At 45.5% G+C, this 24,011-nt stretch overlaps 2 protein-coding genes across 3 annotated transcripts in view; one reads left to right on the top strand and one right to left on the bottom strand.

Moving 5' to 3' along the window:
- Nucleotides 1-6,861: 6,861 nt before the first annotated feature.
- LOC121537533 (tumor necrosis factor receptor superfamily member 9-like) lies at nt 6,862-11,182 on the top strand. Its single transcript, XM_041845143.2, has 7 exons — nt 6,862-7,208; nt 7,863-7,982; nt 8,106-8,249; nt 8,384-8,456; nt 8,669-8,793; nt 8,883-9,038; nt 9,240-11,182. The coding sequence occupies exons 1-7, from the start codon at nt 7,067-7,069 to the stop codon at nt 9,350-9,352; spliced, it is 873 nt and encodes a 290-aa protein (XP_041701077.2). The 5' UTR covers nt 6,862-7,066; the 3' UTR covers nt 9,353-11,182.
- A 4,588-nt stretch (nt 11,183-15,770) lies between these two features.
- The window catches only part of LOC121538502 (coiled-coil domain-containing protein 50), a 46,392-nt gene continuing 38,151 nt past the window's right edge, over nt 15,771-24,011 (bottom strand). For both annotated transcript variants that reach the window (XM_041846587.2, XM_041846588.2), the window contains exons 7-12: nt 20,150-20,268; nt 19,778-19,861; nt 17,709-17,843; nt 17,465-17,559; nt 16,410-16,510; nt 15,771-16,318 (exon numbers count right to left, since the gene is read on the bottom strand). In XM_041846587.2, coding sequence (XP_041702521.1) covers nt 16,167-16,318; nt 16,410-16,510; nt 17,465-17,559; nt 17,709-17,843; nt 19,778-19,861; nt 20,150-20,268 — 686 coding nt within the window. In that variant the 3' untranslated portion in view covers nt 15,771-16,166. The remainder of the gene's footprint in view (nt 16,319-16,409; nt 16,511-17,464; nt 17,560-17,708; nt 17,844-19,777; nt 19,862-20,149; nt 20,269-24,011) is intronic.

Here is a 24,011-nt window from a genome sequence, read left to right as displayed (position 1 = left end):
TTTATAGCAGGCATATCCATGTTGACAATACAATATATACAACCCAGTGTTTATTATTTGAACCTGCTGGTCATCTTGAAGAACGATCTGGTCTTAAAACCCCCTAAGGTCGATGTCCACACCCCTGCTGAAATCTAATTAGCATAATAAAAACATCCCCATAGAAATCTGTCAATTTAAGCTAGAGATACAGTACCAGTCAAAAGTTTGGACACACCTACTCATTCAAGGGTTTTTCTTTATTTTTTTTCCCTTGATGACAACTTTGCACACTCTTGGCATTCTCTCAACCAGCTTCATGAGGTAGTCATCTGGAATGCATTTCAATTAACAGGTGTGCCTTCTTAAAATTTTGTGGAATTTCTTTCCTTCTTAATGCATTTGAGCCAATCAGTTATGTTGTGACAAGGTAGTGGGGGTCGGGGGGTATACAGAGGATAGCCAAATTTGGTAAAAGACCATGTCCATATTATGGCAAGAACAGCTAAAATAAGCAAAGAGAAACTACAGTCCATCATTACTTTAAGACATGAAGGTCAGTCATCCGGAACATTTCAAGAACTTTGAAAGTTTCTTCAAGTGCAGTCACAAAAACCATCAAGCGCAGAGTTCAAGTAACAGACACATCTCAACATCAACTGCTCAGAGGGGACTGTGTGAATCAGGCCTTCATGGTCGAATTGCAGCAAAGAAACCACTACTAAAGGACACCAAAAAGAAGAAACCTAAACCTCGAACATACACAAATATAACATGTCAAGTCAAGGGTCCCGAACAGAAGAGAGAGAGATGAGACCGTAACCCCTATTTAAGCATTCCAAAACCCCGCGGGATTACCCATCATACCCCCCCAACCTTTCCATCTGTCCTGGCTTATTTAACCCCTGCTAGCACGAGAACGATAACACACCCACGAACACAGAACACAATACCGGGTCATTACATAGCCCCCCCCTTTCTAAACCCTAGCCCCTAGGGTTACAAAACAAAATCCTTAAAACGACCCGGAGGTCGCATCAGTCTCTTGTGCCTCCCCTTGACTCTCACTGGTGGACCCCCAGAACACTCATCTGCCCCAATGTCATTTCCAGCGCCCTCCGAAGAGGCAGCCCCCGTCCCAGGCTCAGGTTGCGCTAGAGTCTCCTCGCTAGACTGTCCCCGTGTGCTCACATCAGAGTCCTCACTTCCATTCCCTACCGTTTTCCTCCCTCTGTAGGGCGCCAATCGGTCCCGGTGGACCACCACCTTCCTGCTCCGTGGGGGAACCTCCACCCGGTACGTCACCTCCCCCACTCTCTCTATCACCAGGCACGGCCCCACCCAGGCACTGTCCAGCTTTGGGCACCGCCCCTTCTTGCGCGTGGGGTTGTGAAGCCACACGCGTTCTCCCGCTCCAAAGTGCCTCCCCCAGTCATAGTGGCGCTTTTGGCGCATTCCTGCATTCTCGAGTTGCTCTCTTGCGAAGGTGTGAACCGCTTCTAACCGGTTCTGCAGACGACGAACATAGTTCGGGCCAGGCAAAACCCCGTCATCGTTATCAGGAGGGTGGCCAAACGTCAGTTCGGCTGGGGTGCGCAACTCACGACCTAACATTAGTAGCGCTGGGGAGCACGCAGTCGATTCTTGAACAGCCGACCTACATGCCATAAGAATAAACGGTAAGTGGGTGTCCCAATCTCTCTGGTGTTTTGAGGTAACGATAGCCAGCTGTTGTGCTAATGTTCTGTTAAATCTTTCCACCAGCCCATCACTCTGGGGGTGAAGCAGAGTAGTGCGCGTCTTCTCCGCGCCTAACCGTCTACACAACTCTGAGAACACCCGTGACTCAAAGTTTCTCCCCTGGTCGCTGTGTATAGACTGTGGCACCCCAAACCGACTGATTATTCCCCCTACCAACGCATCAGCTACTGTTTCTGCCTCCTGGTCTGGGAGAGCGTAAGCCTCTGGCCACTTGGTGAAGTAGTCCATAGCAGTTAGAATCCAACTGTTACCGCTGTCTGTGGTTGGAAACGGTCCAACTATGTCTACTCCTGTCTCTCCATGGGCTCCCCTACTGGGAATTGTTGTAGGAGGGCGTGTGACTGACCTGGAGGTCCTTTCTTAGCAGCACACTCGTCGGACTGCCTGCAAAAGTCCTCCACATCCCTCCTGTGCCTGGCCCAATAGAAGCCTTTACGTACGCGCTTTAACGTTTTGGAGACCCCAAAATGCCCTGCGCCTACTCCCCCGTGAAGCTGCTGTATCACGCTCCCTTGCAGCCTTTTGGGAACCACTACCTGCCACGTAATTTCTCCAGTAGCTGGCTTTTTCCACCCCCTCTGGAGCACTCCCTCAGCCACTCTAAGGACTGAGAATTTAGCCCACAGTCCTTTTGTGACTGGTGATAGAGAGGCTACTTCCCCCCACGGCGGTCGTCTTCTCTCTTCCACCCACCCCAGCACAGGACGCAGCTCTGCGTCCTCCTCCTGGCGACGCCTCCACTCCCCGACGTCCACAGCCTCAAGCTCCCGGCACTCTGTCACCCTCAGCTGACTCACCGTGGCGGTGACTCCCTCCTCCATGCACAGTTCCCTCTCTCGCTCCACCCGTTTGGCGCAGTACCCACAGCCGTCCTCAGCACACGGGCGGCGGGACAAGGCGTCTGCATTGCTGTGGCGAAGGCCGGCCCTGTGCTCCACCTGGAAGTCATAGGGTTGCAGCTCCTCCAACCAGCGGGCGATCTGACCCTCTGGCTCCTTGAAGGAGAGAAGCCACTGCAGGGTGGAGTGATCCGTCCGCACCACAAATGGCAGGCCCCCCAGGTAGTACTTGAAATGGCGTACTGCTGCCACGACAGCCAAAAGCTCCCTCCTTGTCACGCAGTAGCGTTTTTCAGCCTTATCAAAAGTTCTGCTGTAATAAGCTACTACGTGCTCCCCGTCAGAACCACGCTGAGCCAGCACAGCCCCCAAGCCCTCATTGCTTGCGTCGGTGTCCAGGATAAACGGACGGTTCGGGTCTGGTGAGGACAGGACAGGGGCCTCCACCAGGGCACGTTTGAGGGCCTCAAACGCCCGCTGGTGCTCTTCGGTCCACTGAAAAACAGTGTCCTTCTTGAGAAGGTGGTTCAAAGGAGCTGCTATCCCCACAAACCCTTTCACAAACCTACGATAGTAGGATGCCAGACCCAGGAAGCTCTTAACCTCTTTTTTTCCCCTTGGAACTGGCCACCCCCTCACAGCCTCCACTTTGTCTGGCATCGTGCTGATGCCCTCACCACCCAGCTGATGACCCAGGAACGCCACCTCCCTTTGCATGAAATGGCACTTTTCCGGGTGTAATTTTAGCCCCGCCCCCGAGATCCTCTCCAGCACTCGCCTAAGTGCCCCCAGTGCCCCCTCAAACGATGTGCCGTGCACCAATATGTCGTCTAGGTACACGACACACTCGTCTCTCGGAACCCCCCGCCAGCACTCTGTCCATGAGCCTCTCAAAGGTGGCAGGAGCATTACAAAGCCCGAAGCACAGCACCTTGAACTGCCAATGGCCCCTATCCGTGGAGAAGGCAGTTTTTCACGTGCCCCAGGCGAGAGGGGCACCTGCCAGTAGCCACTGCGCAGATCAAGGGAAGAGAACCACGAGGACCCTCTGACGTGGTCTAGCGACTCATCGATCCTCGGTATGGGGTAAGAGTCTTTAGTGGTGACAGAATTTAGGCCCCTGTAGTCCGCACAAAACCTAAGTTTACCCCCTTTCTTAGGCACCATGACGACCGGCGCGGACCATGGGCTATCTGATGGCTCAATGAAATCAGCCCGCAACATGTCAGCAATAGCTGTGGCTGCTGCTTCCCTCTTGGCAAGGGGAATGCGACGGGGCCGAATTTTAATGGGTTGGTTGTCCCCAGTGTCGATGTCGTGCTGAACCAGGTGCGTTTGCCCTACATCATCTTCCCCCCAAGCGAAGCTATCTTTAAAGTCAAACAGCAGCTGCTTTAACTGTCTCTGTTGTCTCTCATCCAGACCTTGACAGTTTTTCAGCCACACAGCCTCAACGGCGTCGATAACTTCCTCCTTCCCCCCGTCGGGCTGATGGGGTGAAGAAGCCAGTGTGTTTTGGGCTACTGGGCTGCCTGTGCTTGCACCATTATGGGGAGTGAAGGTCGTTGCCGCCGGAGACAGCTGCTGGGATGGCACAACGACCAAGGGAGCAGCCGGGACGACCAGTGGAGTTTCGGCAAGTTTGGAGGAAGATGGAGGGACATCCCTGCCCCCTGCTGGCCCTCCCGAAGGCGACATTCCCACTGTGGGCCCCCCCGACAGCCTCAAAGTGCCCGAAGCTAAGTCCAACTGAGCCCCACAGTTTTTCAAAAAGTCCATTCCCAGTATACAGGGGTCCTGTACCGCTGCTACCCACACCGGACACCCCACAGTTCTCTCCCCCACAGTCACAGACAACCGACATTTCCCTAACATGGGAGCTAGCTCCCCCGTGACAGTCCGTAGCTGGACAAGGGTCGGCTCCACCCGCACCCCAAAAGGTAGTATGTCTGGTCTCACCAGGGTTACTGTAGAGCCCGTGTCGACCAGGGCCAAACATTCCACCCCCTCTACCTTGACGATGACATTGCAGAAGTCCCCAATGGTGGTATGTCCCACCACAACTACCGGACTAGGAAACACGGTGGCAGCTACACCCTGGGGAAGCAGGTCCCCACCCTCTTGCCTGCGCTGCTGGGTACCTCTTCTGCTTACTGTGGGTTCGGGGGGCGGAGGGGTGGGCCCGCGCTGCCCCCTGTGCGAGAACCCGCTGTCGTTTCCCTGGTGACGGGAGAACTCCCACTGAATGTGGCCAGGCTGGCCACAACCCCAGCAGACAATGGGAGTTGAGCTGACACTGCGATGTTGTCTGGAACCCCTCTCAATGACAAGCGAAGCGCTCTTGACTAACCCGCCCAACTCGTCGACCCACTCTGGTTTGGTGACCCCCGGCACCCCGGCCGCCGCTGCTCTCACCTCTGGTTGACTGGCAACCTCTACTCTCACTCCCTCACCCCAGATCAGCTCCCTCTTCCTGGCTATCTCCACTGCAGCCCGCAGAGATGCTGGGTCTGACATCTGAACATGCTTACCCAGTTCGGTGGGGGAGAGCGCTCTAATAAAACTGTCCCGTGCCAGCTCGTCTTGCACCCCAATCGGCATAGTTGCATAAGCCCCCCAATGCCTCCACTAGCGCACCGTAGTCGCCCCTCTCGTCCGGGGCTAGCGTTAGCAGGCATTCCGATGCCTCCTCTGCCAGGCTCAGGGCAAGCTGTAACCCTTTCGTCTCGTCAGACCACCTCCCGGCTCTAGCCAACAACTCGAATTGAGTGAAAAAAACTTCCCATTTACCTTGTCCATTGAACTTTGGAAGTTTAGCCGCTACCGTGGCTAATGGCAATAGGGCGCTGCCATCTCTGTTTACATAAGGAGGCCCAGCCATTTCCGCACGCGGTGACGTCGATATCTCCATCGCCGTGACGTCTGTTCTGGTCGAGCGGTTTGAAGGAAAACCCGCCCGTTCTGCCATCTTGCTGACTGACAATTTAACTTCCGCCATGTGGCTCTCCAGCTCTTCTACAGCCGTCGTCGCCTGACCCTCCCGACCGGGTACACCCGGGCCCACAACGGACACTTTGTCCGACTCTTCCTTAATTTTCCGCCTCGCCCCGATCATCATGACGGTAGATGCGAGTCACGCTAAAGCTAACCACGGCCTATACTGAAACAGCTAACTCGCCTAATCTCGATCTATCCCGTCGTTCGAAAGCACTTCTGACACCAATGTAATGACCCAGCTGGGTCATAAAGTAAAAGAGAGACAGGCACCAGGTGTACAGGCAGAACACAGGTTTATTCCTGAATAGGCTATTGTTCAGGCCACAGCCCACGCCGAACATACACAAATATAATATGTCAAGTCAAGGGTCCCGAACAGAAGAGAGAGAGATGAGACCGTAACCCCTATTTAAGCATTCCAAAACCCCGCGGGATTACCCATCATACCCCCCCAACCTTTCCATCTGTCCTGGCATATTTAACCCCTGCTAGCACCCATGAGAACGATAACACACCCACGAACACAGAACACAATACCGGGTCGTTACAATACTATCGGACAGCAGGAGTTCGAATTTGAATATTGAAACAATGTTACAAATGGCGGAGAGACAGACAGCAAGGTTTATACAAATCTCCGCTGTTTAAAACTAAATGTTAGTCTAAAAGAAACGTGAGATAATGTCTAGATGCTTTTTATAAAGTGCCTGACTGGGTTGATGAGACAGTGGATTGCGCAGTCAGATGGAACAGTGTAAATAGGCATTTTAATGCCATAGATTTAGCGGTTGACAATTTGTGGAATAGACACCGGCTGGAATGCGGTTTTAACCAATCAGCATTCAGGATTAGACCCACCCGCTAAATCTAAAACGCTCTATCCAGGCACTCTGCGTCGTGTTTAAGAAGCCCTTTAGCTGTGGTATATTGGCCATATACCACACCCCCTCAGGCCTAGTTGCTTAATTAAGTATTTAGTTGTTGTAGTGGGGACAGTAACATTAGTAATCTTTAAAAATTATACTTTAACAAAAATGTTTTTACATATTTGTAAAAATTGTACTTGTATGTTTAGCTCACATAATATAATTTAAAAGTATACATTTAGGTGTGTTAAATAGAATAAATGTGGCAAAAACGAATGTAAACATTAATAAATGCGTTTCTAGAGCTTTTTTTTTTTACAGTGGTGGGGGAGTGCCAAAACGGAGGCAAGGTGGTTCAACACAAATCGTCAATCAAATATTTAGCCACGCCCCGTTCAACGCAACGGTAGGGTATTAAGGCAAGGGCAGTTTGTTAGTAACATCTGGGTTTACTAGTACAAGAAGGTGCTTTCAAACAAGAAGGTGCTTTCAAGTAGATGAAATACCATTGTTATTGTCAATTCTATTTGGATTATTATTGTTTTGTAGCACTTGCACTGCTATCATCTGGAATCCATAGCCCTTAGCTATCAATCTACCTGGTTTGGAGGGCTGTGAGAGACGATGCATCTGGTCTTCAGCGTACTGTGTTTCTCTCTGCTCACAATGGGCTGTCTGAGTAGCACTGGTGAGATAGCGATAGGCTGTGAGCAATGGAGAACATCTGCTGGTTCTCCGAATGTCTGCTGTGAAAGCTGCCGTCCAGGTAAGTTTCTAAACTATGCTACTGTATATGGTTTAACTTTAACTGTACTCGATAAATAATCAAGAATTAATGTAATATGGCTTGGATTTTGATAAGTAAATTCTAGTCTTTATCTGGTTAAATGATGGGCTCTATTCAATCTGTAAAATTGAAGCGTTACAGATTCTGCGATAGAAATGTAAAGTACATTTCCGACTGACCCTACATATGCACGGTTAACCGGAACATTGCCTTTAAATTTCAATCACGCTGTACAAATGAATTTCTGGGAGGCATATTGAATAGAGCCCGTGTCTTTCATGGGGATGAATAATCTAGTGTATCCCAGGTTGTGAATTAAATATTATTTCCTCTTTAGTGGTTATACCACAGTGACCCAGTTCATTTTCAGTGGTTTCTATTAGTACCACAATAAAGGGGGATGGATGGATAATGATCAACCAGAGATCAGATCAAGGATAAACTCAGCTCTATGTGGGAGGGGACTGGAAATAGTTTCCTATCAAAAGCATTTACCTTATATATTCATGTCCACTGCAATTGCTACTGATGGAGAGAAAGTGATGTTAATCACCCGACTGAGTTATTATGGATGCAGATGTGCTTTCAATACAGTATGTTCAATGTTGTCTGTCTGTGTGTGTATTTGTGTAGGGAACCGTCTGGTGACTCGCTGTGGTCCAGACCCGAAAAAGCTGTGTGTTCCCTGTAGGAATGAGACCTACACAACTGACACAACATCAAGCTCCTGTCGCAGGTGTACTCAGTGCGTAGGTATGTCACCAGGATATTGAAACTTTAAACATTATTTATTAACCCCTGCACTGAAATGTCTATTGTTCGATAAGTTAAACGTTTAACAATTATTCATTTTACTCCACTTTCGTGTGTGTGTAGGCGGGGCCCAGATCTTTAAGAAGGCCTGTACAAGAAGCAAGGACACAGAGTGTGACTGTAGGGCAGGGCTCCGATGTGGTGATGGCCTCTGCTCCTTCTGTGTCGAGGAGTGTGGAAAGGGCCAGGAACCTCTTCCCACTGCACGTAAGACACACATAACTGTACCTGCAAACACTAAAGTCATACAAGTTATCTGGCATGCCTAATAAGACGCACAAGCTCAGGACACTTGGGAAATGTTCACCAAGTCTCAAACCTCTGCATGTCTGTCTTCATAGGGTCCTGCCAGAATTGTCCAGTTGGGACCTTCAGTGACCAAATCCACGAGAAGTGCAAGCCTTGGAGAACAAGGTTTGATTGAATTTCCCCCTAAACTCTGAGTTTGATTCAATATTGGAATTACATGTAGTACTAATGCCATTGCATTAATCTGCCAACAAATTATTACCGTATGCAGCAAATCTCGGAAACCCAGAACTAAAATCCTGCGCCATGGCTACTCAATGTAATCTGATATTGGAGAGAGCCAATCCTGAATCTTTATTTCTCCATCTCTGTCCCAGCTGTCCCCATCCCCATGAACACATTGTGGCCTTGGGAGATGCAGTTAGTGACAGCAAGTGCGGCATTACCAACAATTCAATGCCCCAAGTGATTACCTTACCTACGAAACGGAGGGACCTTGAAGGTAAGACCTGTGAATCTAACACCATGGCAAAATTGATGTTGTAAAATCACCTTGTTTGAAAGAAAGATGACAACCTCTCTTTCTCCCAGATGGCACAGGGCTGGTTTGGGCTATAACGGCCTCGTGTGGGGTCTTTATCATCCTCATCTTGTTTCTGGTCATCATCATCATCAACAACAAAAAGAAACCAGAGAAGAAGACAACCCCTAATGAGCCAACCCTTATTGTGCCAACACCTCCTACAGGTAATCATGTTCCTCCTCATTATCAGGGGACAACTCATCCATACCCATCATACTGTATCAATATTCTGTCAGCTTTCAAACTGTAGTCCTGAAATGTGGCAACAGCTTTGAGTTTATATTTGAATCTGAGGTTGAGCCAATCTTCTCTCTCCCTGCTCCTCCCTCTCTCCCCTATATCTCCACTCTATCTCTCCATCTCAGATGAGCCGAGAACCCTGATGGAGGTCAGTTTCCACCACCCTCAGCAGGAACAGGGCAGCAGTTCTGAAACACTGTACTCCCAGGACTCTGAGACCAAGCTACTGCCTGTGTGATTGGGAGTGGCAGGGTTATACTGGGTCTGATCTACAGGCCACTACCTCACTGGCACTCTGATGCCTTCCCAGTGATTGGCCAACACATCATTCTGGTACTGTTAGACTTGCTCTGATTGATCATGCCACACGCTGGCACTAAGGAATTGAGAGGTTCAGATACTTTTGAGCATTTGTGATCTCTTTAATACCCCAGTATTTGTTTGTATCTTACACGCACATTCAAAGATGTGAATATTGAGAGAGATCTCTATGTAACAACTTTTTGTGAAAGTATACCATTTATGTCAGCCAGTAAACTGATATTCAAATGTCAGTAGTGGTGGGGAAGTTTTCAGGGGGAAGAACATTGTCATTATATGACCTATTCATTAGTTGACTCCCTAGCAGTTACTGTATCATGTGGCTGCTGCTGGATTAGTTCAACTATTTACATACTTGTACATTTCCTGGTTTTATTCGTTTTAGTTGCCTGTTAATATATCTAAACGTGATGAAATACTACACTTGACATTTGTGTGAGCGAGGGAGGGAGCAGAGTCATGCCCTGTTTTAGTGTAATACAGTGAATATGGGGTTGCAGCAGCAGCAGTGTAAACCACAGACAGCTAGATGTGACTGCCCACATGCCTCCCACTGGCTTATATCATATTCACGTCTTTCCTGTAAGGCTAAACTCAGCTGCCCACAGTTACTGAGCAGAAGTAAATACCCCTATTTAACATTACTGTAACCCAAAATGTGACATTTAATTGCACAAGAGATGAATTACAGCAAGGACATAAGGTATTTTTCTCAGCACTTTGTTAGGAATTAGATTCATGATAAGAATGTGCCAATGTGATACAGTATGGGACTTGGAGCAGCTTTTCCGTGGGAAAGTACTGCTTGTATTGAATGGGATAAGAGTGAAGGACATGTGTGGGAAACAATATGACGTCATATTATTCTCTATGATACACTGCCAGGAAGGGAGGAGTCTGGACTTTCCTTATAAATGTAGTAGGGAAGGGTTAAGGTCAGGGAATCCTCTCACGTGGGGGTTTCCCTGACCTTTTACCCAGAAGCTTATCGAAGGTCATGGGAACCATAAATTAACGAATACAAATGTGAATTGCACTTGACACGCAATTTATAATGTAGACAATAGGCATTGCAAGGGATTCCAAAGAGCTTTCTTTAACCTAGTTTGATCACATCAAGACCAGAGTTCACTCTTTCACCACTGTAGTTTTGCAATCACAAGCATTGTCTGTGGGTGTTTCTTTGGCTTGCTTAGACATGCATGTTAACTCAAGCCCTTTAGCCCTGATTGTAAATAATAGCTTTCACAAGGTATTGTCTCCTATGTGCTGTTCACGTCAATGGGATGACAGATCCGTGATAAAATGTCTGACACGCGAAACTTCCCCGTGGGCTCTCCGCTAGGCAGAGCTGGGAAAGCCGAGGGATTCTGATGTCATATTAATCATGTAGTACCATCACTTCTGGGAATGTACACAAGGAACGCAGAATGAGACTGGTCTGACTAAAGCTCACGGGATCATGTTGGAATGCTGAATTACTCAGTGCAGGAATCACAGAGGGAAGACTGTAAAAATAGAAAAAACATTTCGTAAGAGCACCTCATGCAGAGGATCATGTAGAAACATCGGTCAGATCTGTACTAATGTAACCTTGACTTTTCATGAGGATACAGAGGAGTAGCGTATCACTGGAGTTAGAGTAACTAAGGATGGGTGTCTGAACTATATCTGTATTTACAGTTGAAGTCGGAAGTTTACATACACTTAGGTTGGAGTCATTAAAACTCGTTTTTCAACCACTCCACACATTTCTTGTTAACATACTATAGTTTTGGCAAGTCGGTTAGGACATCTACTTTGTGGATGACAAGTAATTTTTCCAACAATTGTTTACAGACAGATTATTTCACTTAATCTCTGTATCACAATTCCAGTGGGTCAGAAGTTTACATACACTAAGTTGACTGTGCCTTTAAACAGCTTGGAAAATTCCTGAAAATGATGTCATGGCTTTAGAAGCTTCTGATAGGCGAATTGACATCATTTGAGTCAATTGGAGGTGTACCTGTGGATGTGTTTCAAGGCCTACCTTCAAACTCAGTGCCTCTTTGCTTGACATCATGGGAAAATCAAAAGAAATCAGCCAAGACCTCAGAAAAATAATTGTAGACCTCCACAAGTCTGGTTCATCCTTGGGAGCAATTTCCAAATGCCTGAAGGTTTCCACGTTCATCTGTGCAAACAATAGTACGCAAGTATAAACACCATGGGACCACGCAGCCATAATACCGCTCAGGAAGGAGACGCGTTCTGTCTCCTAGAGATGAATGTACTTTGGTGTGAATAGTGCAAATCAATCCCAGAACAACAGCAAAGGACCTTGTGAAGATGCTGGAGGAAACAGATACAAAATTATCTATATCCCCAGTAAAACAAGTTCTATATCGACAAAACCTGAAAGGCCGCTCAGCCAGGAAGAAGCCACTGCTCCAAAACCGCCATAAAAAAGCCAGACTACGGTTTGCAACTCCACATGGGGACAAAGATCGTACTTTTTGGAGAAATGTCCTCTGGTCTGATGAAACAAAAATAGAACTGTTTGGCCATAATGACCATTGTTATGTTTGGAGGAAAAAGGGGGTAGCTTACAAGCCGAAGAACACCATCCCAACCGTGAAGCACAGGGGTGGCAGCATCATGCTGTGGAGGTGCTTTGCTGCAGGAGGGACTGGTGCACTTCACAAAATAGATGGCATCATGAGGAAGGAAAATGATGTGGATATATTGAAGGAACATCTCAAGACATCAGTCAGGAAGTTAAAGTATGGTCGCAAATGGGTCTTCCAAATGGACAATGACCCCAAGCGTACTTCCAAAGTTGTGGCAAAATGGCTTCAGGAGAACAAAGTCAAGGTATTGGAGTGGCCATCACAAAGCCCTGACCTCAAATTTGTGGGCAGAACTGAAAAAGTGTGTGCGAGCAAGGAGGCCTACAAACCTGACTCAGTTACACCAGCTCTGTCAGGAGGAATGGGTCAAAATTCACCCAACTTATTGTGGGAAGCTTGTGGAAGGCTACCCGAAACGTTTGACCCAAGTTAAACAATTTAAAGGCAATGCTACCAAATACTAATTGAGTGTATGTGATGAAAAATAAAAAGCTGAAATAAATCACTCTCCTATTATTCTGACATTTCACATTCTTAAAATAAAGTGGTGATCCTAACTGACCTAAGACAGGGAATATTTACTATGATTAAATGTCAGGAATTGTGAAAGACTGAGTTTAAATGTATTTGGCTAGGGTGTATGTAAACTTCCGACTTCAACTGTATCTAGTGTGACAGGCATAGCCCCCTGAGACGGAACATCTCACATAATTGCCTACATGGTGTAAAATGTTAACCCACACACGGGTTGGGCCTATAACAGTATTAAAGAAAATGGCACTGATTGAATAAGTGATATTGTTGATGTTTTGATATATGATTAAAGAACTAGTAAATACCACTGGGTTGTCTTTTATTGTATTCCTACCATCAAAAAGATCTTGGCAGGGAATGTGCCACAATTATTGTAGCCTACATGAAGATGACTTGATGACGACCCCCAACCCCCAAAAAACTACGTAGTCATAATCAGCTAAATTTACTACAGCATATTTATCGTCAGCATACAGTGCCTTCGGAAAGTATTCAGACCCCTTGACTTTTTCCACGTTGTTACATTACAGCCTTATTCTATAATTGATTGAATATCTACACACAATACCCCAAGTGGCAAAGCAAAAACAGGTTTGACATTTTTGCTAATTTATACAAAATCTAAACTGAAATATCACATTTACATAAGTATTCAGACCCTTTACTCAGTACTTTGTTGAAGCACCTTGGCAGCGATTACAGCATCTAGTCTTCTTGGGTATGACACTATAAGCTTGGCACACCTGTATTTAGGGAGTTTCTCCCATTCTTCTCTGCAGATCCTCTCAAGCTCTGTCAGGTTGGATGGGGAGCATTGCTGCACAGCTATTTTCAGGTCTCTCCAGAGATGTTCGATCGGGTTCAACCATCCCGGAGTATGTGGTATTAACAACTACATGTAAAATCCCATAGCGGATGCTAGCTAAATGCTAACGGCCGCATGCGAACATTTTATATGATCTTACAAACTATTTGCAGGACAGACATCCCAGCTCATAAAGTTATACAAGAAACTCAAAAATGCTACTAACATTTTTCTCTCATCTCCACAGAGGAACTCTGGAGCTCTGTCAGAGTGACCATTAGGTTCTTGGTCACCTCCCTGACCAAGGACCTTCTCCCCCGATTGCTCAGTTTGGCTGGGTGGCCAGCTCTAGGAAGAGTCTTGGTGGTTCCAAACTTCTTCCATTTAATAATGATGGAGGCCACTGTGTTCTTGGGGACCTTCAATGCTGCAGAACTGTTTTGGTACTCTTCCCCAGATCTGTGCCTCGACCCCATCCTGTCTCGTAGCACTACGGATAATTCCTTCGACTTCATGGCTTGATTTTTGTTCTGACATGCACGGTCAACTGTGGGACCTTATATAGACAGGTGTGTACCTTTCCAAATCATGTTCAATCAATTGAATTTACCACAGGTGGACTCCAATCAAGTTGTAGAAACATCTCAAGGATGATCAATAGAAACAGGATGCACCGGAGCTCAACTTAGAGTCGCATAGCAAAGGGGCTGAATGAATACTTCCGTAAATAACTTTTTTTTTTTTATATACATTTGCAAAAATTTCTAAAAACCTGTTTTCGCTTTGTCATTACGGAGTATTGTGTGTAGATTGCTGAGGGAAAAAAATTATGTAATCCATTTTAGAATAAGGCTGTAACTTAACAAAATGTGGGAAAAGTCAAGGGGTCTGAATACTTTCCCAAGGCACTGTAATTTTCCCTAAGAGAGAGGAAAAATACAATATTACTGCTGAGGTTTCATGGGTGTTAATTTTATTCAGTAAAACTTCAGAGAAACCTACGAGAGCACTAATACCTGTGTATATATCTCAGTGTCTCAATAGTAATATGAACATTTCTATTTAAATAGAAGAACAGAATGAAGAATGTTCATGCTCAGACATGCAAACTTAGCCAGGACAAAAAAATATTTGGACCATAATCTTAAAATAAATTGTGTCCAATGTCAAAAGTAATGTACAAGATTAAATCTAAACAAAGCAGATTGTGTTCATAAGACACTATAAACACAAAACAACTGAATCTATTAATCAATACAAAATAAATGCGATCCAGTTTGAATCAACTCTTCCATACAAAATAACTGGCAATAATATATCACAGAAAATAAGTAAACAACAATTGTATGTGTGCTTAATTTTTTAAATCATGCAATAAAGATAACAGTTCTATCAAACTACAAGCCCAGCAGTGCCTGTCTAATATGTAGTTACTGTATGATTGATGTGTAAAAAATGCAGTTTAAACAAAAGGAACGAAGATGTACAGTACGGAGCTCTGATTGTCTGTTGAATGTCTGTTGAATGCACTCAAATGACAGTTGGAGTGCTGCAAAATGATGGGAAGCAGAGAGTTGGTGGGAAAACTACATTGAGGAAGGATGAATTTTGGTAGTTGAACTTACATAACCACTCAATGTCCAATTCAGGTTACTGGGAGAAGGTTTAGTTACCTCATAGCAGCAGTATGCTCTGTTGACTGAGTTTGCAGTGACCTCTTGTCATACAGTACAGTTTAGTGTTCACAAACAGGCCTTACTGTAAACACTAAAGATGTAGCGTTAGATGTAGGACGGCTACAGTACAGCATGGGGATCAAAGGGATTAAAAATATGACTCGATATTCTACCATAGACTTACTGGGGAAATACTGTACTAGCATAAAGTGACAAGTCTAACTATTTCCCAGTATTTGGGAAACTTGTCACTTTAGCGGGGTGTGAATGACATGATAGTAATGATGTAGTATTGATAGACCTCCTAATGTATTTTTCAAACAGATATTGACAAGAGGGATTGGATGTAATCGCTGTCAGATATGGTTGAAGCCATTTGAATTGGAGTGTTAGTAAGATCTCCCATTAAAGGGATACATTGGGATTTTGGCAATGAGGCCCTTTATCTACTTCCCCAGAGTCAGATGAACTCATGGATACCATTTTTGTCTCTGCGTGCAGTTTGAAGGAAGTTGCTAAATCTATGGGTATCTGCAAGCATGACTGGATATCTACCATAGACTCTTAGTCATTGCCCTACCACTAGTTAGCATTGGCTCATGAATTTACCTTCAACTTCCTTCATAACGGACACAGAGACATAAACATGGTATCTGAGCTCATCTGACTGGGGAAGTAGATAAAGGGCCTCATTGCCAAAATCCCCAAGTATCCCTTTAATAATACTAAATAATAAAACACAAATAAAAGTAACAAACAATCAAACATATACTGATATATATTAACCTTGTCTCATCAACACAGAAGACGAGAGATAATTGGCAGGTCAACTATAAATTATTCCCTTTGATAATTATATTGGGTTATATGAATCCAAATGGTTGTCTTATCTACACCAGTAATTTCAACAAATACAAAATCCCCAATTGTATTTCTTAACTGGTTAAAGTGCTAGTTGGGACAACTAAATAATAATACAAGTATCTGGAGATAGTCCTCTTGGGACCAGGTTAAGTAGTGTTAGGAGTGTGTGGGGTGTAAGTGGATATGGGGGGTGAGGTGTTGTTCCCTGTACGCTCAGGCCCAGTATATCTAACTGTGACATCACTGCTGCTTACAGTTCTCCTTCTTCTCTTTGGATTTGACGCGTCCTGATTTGGCGCTTTGCCTCTTGGTGGGCGGGATGAACGTAGGCTCCTCCATGAAGTCATGTAAGCCGGAGTGGGGGATTGGATGAGACTGACAGGAGGATGGGCCTATAAGGAAGACAAGAGAAGGTCCTATAACTGTACATAACCTCTATATGAAGCTACACATTATGGTCAGGTGTTATGTTGTTATTCCTACCAGAAATGGTCTGTCCCGCTCTGATGCTCTCCTTGCCTTGTCTCCTGTTCTTGAAAGTTGGGTCCAGGTCCTCTGCAATGTTTCTGATTGGCTGTTGTGATCTGTAAAGATATCAGTAGCAGGTTGAAATATAGAACTTCTTTCCTAGCCTAATCTATTACAACACATATGATTGCAGCCCATTCAACAGGTAGCAAATCTCTAGCAATGACTTTTTCAAAAGCCCCATACTTAAGCAGCAAATTATAAATCAGTCAGGTGCTAAGGAGGGCATTTCCAGACGGGGGTTTCCCAGCATTATACTGTACATTACATTAAAGTGGCACAGTAAGGTTGGTGGTATACGGTATCAAGGGGTATTTTGAAATACCCATGGTGTGATTTTCAATACCAACTATTTCTTTAAAGTTTTTTATTACATTTATTTGGACTTTTTAAGTAAATACCTGCAGTCAACTTGTGCACTAGGTTACGAGATAAAGCAGATCGTGTTCTTCATTTTACCGGTTACATTATTTTTCATTATGAAGTTTACCGGTAGGCCTAGTTCCCTTAAATAGCTGAGCCGGTCACGTTGTTTGTTTAGAAAAGTCCAACGACGAGAGACCGGAGACTCGTGAGTCACTCTTACTGTTATGCAGCATGCAGCGCCAGGTGATCTAGTAACACTAAACAAAATATTTGCCAGCTAGATGTGTTATAACTATTACGTTAACTATCTAAAATATGCTAAATACTCTGCAGTTCTGCATTTTGTTTGCTAACTTACTAACTAGTTATCGAAGTGGTTAGCGTCTTGCAAAATCAAACTTATCTTGGTAACTGCAGAGAATTCCATCATGGATCAAGATCCTTTCGGTCTAATATTTGTTTTGTGTGTGCAGAAAAATGTGAGTAGCATTTTTTAGTTTCTTGTATAACTTTATGAGCTGGCATGTCTGTCCTGCAAATAGTTTGAGACCATATAAAATGTTTGCATGCGCTCGTTAGCATTTAGCTAGCATCCGCTATGGGATTTTACATGTAGTTGTTAATACCGCCGAAGTCTAACTCACAGTGTTGTGGAGGTGGGGCTAGGGGGCTGATAGTCTGGACAGCAGTCCTCAGTAGGAGATGGGAGGCCCTCAGAGTCCAGTCTCTCCCGCTGAATCTGATACACAGAACACAACTACAGTTACAATTATAACAGTAATAATCATACTGAAAATATTGTTTTGAAATAAGACACTTAATTAAATGTATAGTGTGAATAGTTAATATTATATGTAGGCAATGGCTCATAAAACCAGCAGCAGCTACCGGTCTCTCTCTGACAGTTCTCCTTTCGTGGGGGTCAGCCAGGTCATGCTGTTCACGTCGTGACCCCGGGCCATTAAGGTAATGTGACTGGTGCTTCGACTGCATTTCCTGTTTCTGCATGAAGCGGGCAATTTCCTGACAGAGGACACAGTGACCATAAAAGGGTCAATACACAATAGGCATGTTGTTACGCATTGGACAGGTGGACTGTAGCTGAACCCAAGGCTTTGAGGGCCGCATTGCTGAGCATATGATTTATTTGATGAATATTGAGATTGGTTGATAAAAAGGTCACATGAACTTTGGAAGCACATCCCCTAGTTAATGAAGGTAATATACACTACCGTTCAAAAGTTTGGGGTCACTTAGATATTTCCTTGTTTTTGAAAGAGAACAGGCGCCTCACAGGTCCTCAACTGGCAGCTTCATTAAATAGTACCCGCAAAACACCAGTCTCAACGTCAACAGTGAAAAGGCAACTCCGGGATGCTAACCATCTAGGCAGAGTTGCAAAGAAAAAGCCATATCTCAGACTGCCCATCTTAATCTTTTCTTTTTATTGGCCAGTCTGAGATATGGCTTTTTCTTTGCAACTCTGCCTAGAAGGTCAGCATCCCGGAGTCTCAAACTAGACACTAATGTATTTGTCCTCTTGCTCAGTTGGGCACCGGGGCCTCCCACTCCTCTTTCTACCTCAACTAGCCGGTGCCCCCGCACATTGACTCTGCAACGGTACCCCCCTGTATATATAGCCTCCCTACTGTCACTTTATTCTACTTCTGCTCTTTTTTTTCCTCAACACTTTTTTTGTTGTTGTTTTATTTTTACTTTTTTTGTTTAAAATAAATGCACTGTTGGTTAAGGGCTGTAAGTAAGCATTTCACTGTAATGTCTGCACCTGTTGTATTCGGCGCATGTGACCAATAAAATTTGATTTGATTTGATTTGGTTTGCGCTGTTCTGTGAAGAGAGTAGTACACAGTGTACGAGATCTTCAGTTTCTTGGCAATTTCTCGCATGGAATAGCCTTCATTTCTCAGAACAAGAATAGACTGACGAGTTTCAGAAGAAAGTTATTTGTTTCTGGCCATTTTGATCCTGTAATCGAACCCACAATTGCTGATGCTCCAGATACTCAACTAGTCTCAAGAAGGGCAGTTTTATTGCTTCTTTAATCAGCACGACAGTTGTCAGCTGTGGTAACATAATTGCAAAAGGGTTTTCTAATGATCAATTAGCCTTTTAAAATTATAAACTTGGATTAGCAAACACAACGTGCCATTGGAACACAGGACTGATGGTTGCTGATAATGGGCCTCTGTACGCCTATGTAGATATTCCATTAAAAATCAGCCGTTTCCGACTACAATAGCCATTTACAACATTAACAATGTCTACACTGTATTTCTGATCAATTTTATGCTATTTTAATGGACCAAAAAATTGCTTTTCTTTCGAAAACAAGGACATTTCTAAGTGACCCCAAACTTTTGAATGGTAGTGTACCTCTCCTTAAATCAGGGAGATTCAACTGGGGGTCCGCAGCCCCCAAGGTACCGCAAAATATAGAAGCAAAAAAGAATAAACAACTTTTTAATTACATACAGTAGAAAATAGTATATTATTTCTAATGTCAACTTTATTTCTTAACTCCTAATATTGAGCAAAATACACTCATAAGAGCCAATTACACTTTGTTTAACCAGATAAATAGCTGCTCTTAGCAAAAATGTGTTTGGAGTTACCTTTCTAGCTAATAGGCTATTTTAGAGTTTACACTTCCTCTTCCAGTTATAATGTGGGGTGGTCAAAATAATGAAACACCATCTACCAAATCTATTCATTTAAAAATGTTTATTACTTTGCCTCGCCATTATCATTCATCTGAAAAAATAAATAATTTAATAACGTATGATGGGGTACCTGGGTTGTCGGTTTTCCTGGGAGCGGGTGCCTGGGCAAGAAAAGGTTGAAGACCCCTGCCCTAAATCATAGCCTCACTTGCAGTCAGTTCTGTTGGGAGATACTACCAAAATCATGATATTTCCTTTTACAGCTCCGTCTCTTACCTCATCCTGAGCCACTTGCGCGACTCTGAAGTCTCCCTCTGGGTAGGAGTCGTGTTGAGAGTGGGAAGAACGGGCTGGAGGGTTCTGCAATGACAACTCATTTTTTATTTATTTAATTTTTACATGTATTGAAAGCAGTAACTCCCCTCAATGTACTCTGAACATTTCATGACTCTAGGACCAAGAACATATTCAAAATAGCTTCTGGAGTTCATAATTGTATGTTCCTTAATGTGAAAATATGGCAGTTTTGTCCACTTCCTGAAAAGTTTCTGTTTTGAAAATTAAGAGGTTTTCATCAGACAGCGACATTAAGTTACATAGTGGGATGTGAGCTGACACTGTACAGCCAGTAGGAGGATCCTCCCTTACCCTACTCAACAGCTTCTCCTCCTCCTTCTGCAGCCTCCTGGCCAGCTCCTCATCCAGCAACACCTGGTGCAGCTCCTCCAGGTCCAGACACGCCCTCTCCTCCGGCTGCAGCGCGGCTCCTGTAGGAGGAGAGACTTGGGTCAGGAAAGTTTAGAGATATAAAGGGTGTGCTGTGGTATGATTAAAGGTCTATGAAATGACAGACCTTGTGAAGATGAAGATAGATATATACACTGAACAAAAATATAAACACAACATGCAACAATTTCAAAGTTTTACTAAGTTACAGTTCATATAAGGAACTCAGTCAATTGGAATCAATTCATTAGGCCCTAATCTATGGATTTCACATGACTGGGAATACAGATATGCATCTGTTGGTCACAGACACCTTAAACAAAAGGTAGGGGCATGGATCAGAAAACCAGTCAGTATCTGGTGTGACCACCATTTGCAGCGTGACACATCTCCTTCGCATAGAGTTGATCAGGTTGTTGATTGTGGCCTGTGGAATGTTTTCCCACTCCTCTTCAATGGGTGTGCGAAGTTGCTGGATATTGGCAGAAACTGGAACATGCTGTCGTACACGTCAATCCAGAGCATCCCAAACATTCTCAACGGTTGACATGTCTGGTGAGTATGCAGGCCATGGAAGAACATTTTTAGTTTTCAGGAATTGTGTACAGATCCTTGAGTCATGGGGCCGTGCATGATCATGCTGAAACATGGTAATGGCGGCGGATGAATGGCACGACAATTGGGCCTCAGGATCTCGTCACGGTATCTCTGTACATTCAAATTGCCATAGATAAAATGCAATTGTGTTCGTTGTCCCTAGCTTATGCCTGCCCATACCATAACCCCACCGCCACCATGGGGCACTCTGTTCACAATGTTGACATCAGCAAACTGCTCGCCCATACACGCTGTCTGCCATCTGCCCGGGACAGTTGAAATCGGGATTCATCCGTGAAAGGCACACTTCTCCAGCATGCCAGTGGCCATTGAAGGTGAGTATTTGCACACAGAAGTCGGTTACGACGCCAAACTGCAGTCAGGTCAAGACCCTGGTGTGGGCGACGAGTACGCATATGAGCTTCCCTGAGATGGTTTCTGACAGTTTGTGCAGAAATTATTCGGTTGTGCAAACCCACAATTGCATCAGCTGTCCGGGTGGCTGGTCTCAGACGATCCACAGGTGAAGAAGCTGGATGTGGAGGTCCTGGGCTGGCGTGGTTACACGTGGCCTGCGGTTGTGAGGACGGTTGGAAGTACTCCCAAATTCTCTAATATGACGTTAGAGGCTTCTTATGATAGAGGAATGAACATTCAATTCTCTGGCAACAGCTCTGGTGGACATTCCTGCAGTCAGCCTGCCAATTGCACATTCCCGCAAAACTTGAGACATATGTGGCATTGTGTTGTGTGACAAAACTGCACATTTTAGAGTGGCCTTTTATTGTTCCCAGGACAAGGTGCACCTGTGTAATGATCATGCTATTTCATGCCACACCCGTCAGGTGGATGGATTATTTTGGCAAAGGAGAAATGCTCACCAACAGGGATGTAAACAAATTTGTGCACAACATTTTAGAGAAATAAGCTTATTGTGCGTATGTACAATTTCTGGGATCTTTTATTTCAGCTCATGAAACATGGGACCAACACTTTACATGTTGCGTTTATATTTTTGTTCAGTGTATTTAGAGGAAAGAAACGCATACTGCAAATCATACAGCACATGTTCTGGGAGACAGGTCAGGGGCAGCAGGGAGCCTAGCGGTTAGAGCGTTGGGCCAGGAGCCGAAAGGTTGCTGGTTCAAATACCTGTGCTGATAAGATGAAAAGTCCTTGAGCAAGGCACTTAACCCGGTTTTGCTCCAGGGGCGTCTCACTACTATGGCTGACCCTTTAGAACAACATCTCACTGCACCTATCCCGTGTATGTGACAAAATCTTTATTTAAGAATAAAATAGGTTCATCAAGAAGAACAACAACAATCATCTCTTGGATCGTTTCAAGAGAGAGATGACAGGACATGGAGATGACAAAGATGAAGGGTGGAGAGGGGTTGAAGAATAGCAGGTAGTCTATAAATGAGGGAAATCCAGATGAAGATATTTCCCAGACCATCAGAATGAACACTACTACAGAGGAAAAATCTAATTTCTGAGAAAAAAAAAAAATTTGGAGGCCCCTCCCTTAAACACATGGAAACTAAGATGGGAGTAGATTTCTCCAGAATTGATTGAGGGAGGATGTGAAGAGGAGTAGATGTACACACAGAGGTTGTTGGGAAAGCTTTGGGTAAAGTTGAGTAGAGTAGCCGCCTCCCCTGCAGGTCTGTGTTTAGAGCGCTGAGGTTCCTGCAGCTCAGGGTGTTACCTGCTCTGGGGGTGTGCCTAGATCTGGCCCTGATGGAGGCCCCTCTGCTGCAGAAGCTTTGGCTGAGATGGTGGACTCTCCGTGGGGGTCTCTCCTCCCTCCTCTCCTCTTCCTCCTCTGAGCTGTTCTGCTCCTCCTGCTTATGCCGGCGATCACTCACACTGCTCCTCACCCTGCGCTCACTACTCACCCTGCGCTCACTACTCACCCTGCGCTCACTATGGTGGTGCCTCTCATCCCTGCCATCCCTCTCCTGGTCCCCACCTGAGCTGACCCTGTTCCTAGGGTCTCCACTACTCCTCCTCCTCCCGCTCCCCCCTCTCTCTCTGCTGAACAGCCAATCATCTCTACTGTGTCCAACATCGACCTCAGTCCCACTACCCTCCTCTATGGTCAGGTTTTCAAGGATTCTTTCTCGCTCTCCTCCATAGCCTCGTTTACTGTAGCCTTCTCTTTGTGAGGCTCTCTTTCTTTCCCCGACATCTCCATGGTAACTGCGCCTGGTGGGGACAGCTCTTTGAAAAGCCCTCTGTTGATGTTGAGAGTCACTATGGGCGACGGCATTTTCCCCATCATGTACTTGGCCGTCTCTGACCTCACCTCTGACCCCCCGTGACCTTGACCCCCCGTGGAAGCTCTGCCTCACGGCCACTCCCCTCTCTCTTAAGTCATGGACAATCAGCTCCCATACATTCACCATATGCCTGCTGTCATCATGGTAACTATGACCTCGCCTGCTGGCATCATCCTGGAAGCGGACTTGTTTGTTGTCGCTGGTCTCTCTATAGGTCCACCTCCTCCTAACCCCGTCTCTATCCTGCACCCCTCTGGCAGAGTCACTAGTACTATTGATGTAGCGCCTCTCTTTCCCCTCCTCTGATCTGTCATAACCCCGGTCATGCTTCGCCCTGGGATTCCTGTCCCAAATCCTATCCCTCTCCTCCTGAACCCCCCTATTCCTGTCCTGCCAACTCCCCCTATACCTTTCCTCCCTCGCTCCCCTTCCCCCCTCCCACACCCTGTTGCGCTCCTCTCTGAAGCTGATGGGACTGCTGAGACTCCTCTCCGGTGGTTGGTACATGGGAGCCTGGCGACCACTAGGGGCAGTATTGAGCAATTTCTCCAGTCTACAGGGCCGGGATGGAGGGAGGTGTTCAGGGAAAACAGTGTCTGTGTCCTCTGAGCCTTCATCACTCAAATAGTCAGGTGGAGGGCATTGGAGGTAGTTTCTGATGAGTCTAGGTGGATCCGAGTATCCATTATGTGATGATTGTGTTCTGTTATTCTGTCCTGCTGTCCTGTGGGTCTCATACAGAGGCTCGGCAGTAGAGTCTGACTGTGACTGGGTGTTAGAGGTGGAACATTGCCACCTACTGGTAGCAGGCTGATGGTGCAGCCCTTCTACCTGGCTGGGGCTGTTGCTGAGAGCAGGCTGGCGTGGGCATGACGAGGGTGAGGCAAGGACGCTGGCACAGT

The sequence above is a fragment of the Coregonus clupeaformis genome, chromosome 24 (assembly GCF_020615455.1).
Source record: "Coregonus clupeaformis isolate EN_2021a chromosome 24, ASM2061545v1, whole genome shotgun sequence".
Lineage (NCBI taxonomy): Eukaryota > Metazoa > Chordata > Actinopteri > Salmoniformes > Salmonidae > Coregonus > Coregonus clupeaformis.
This window is presented reverse-complemented; position numbering and strand designations above follow the sequence as displayed.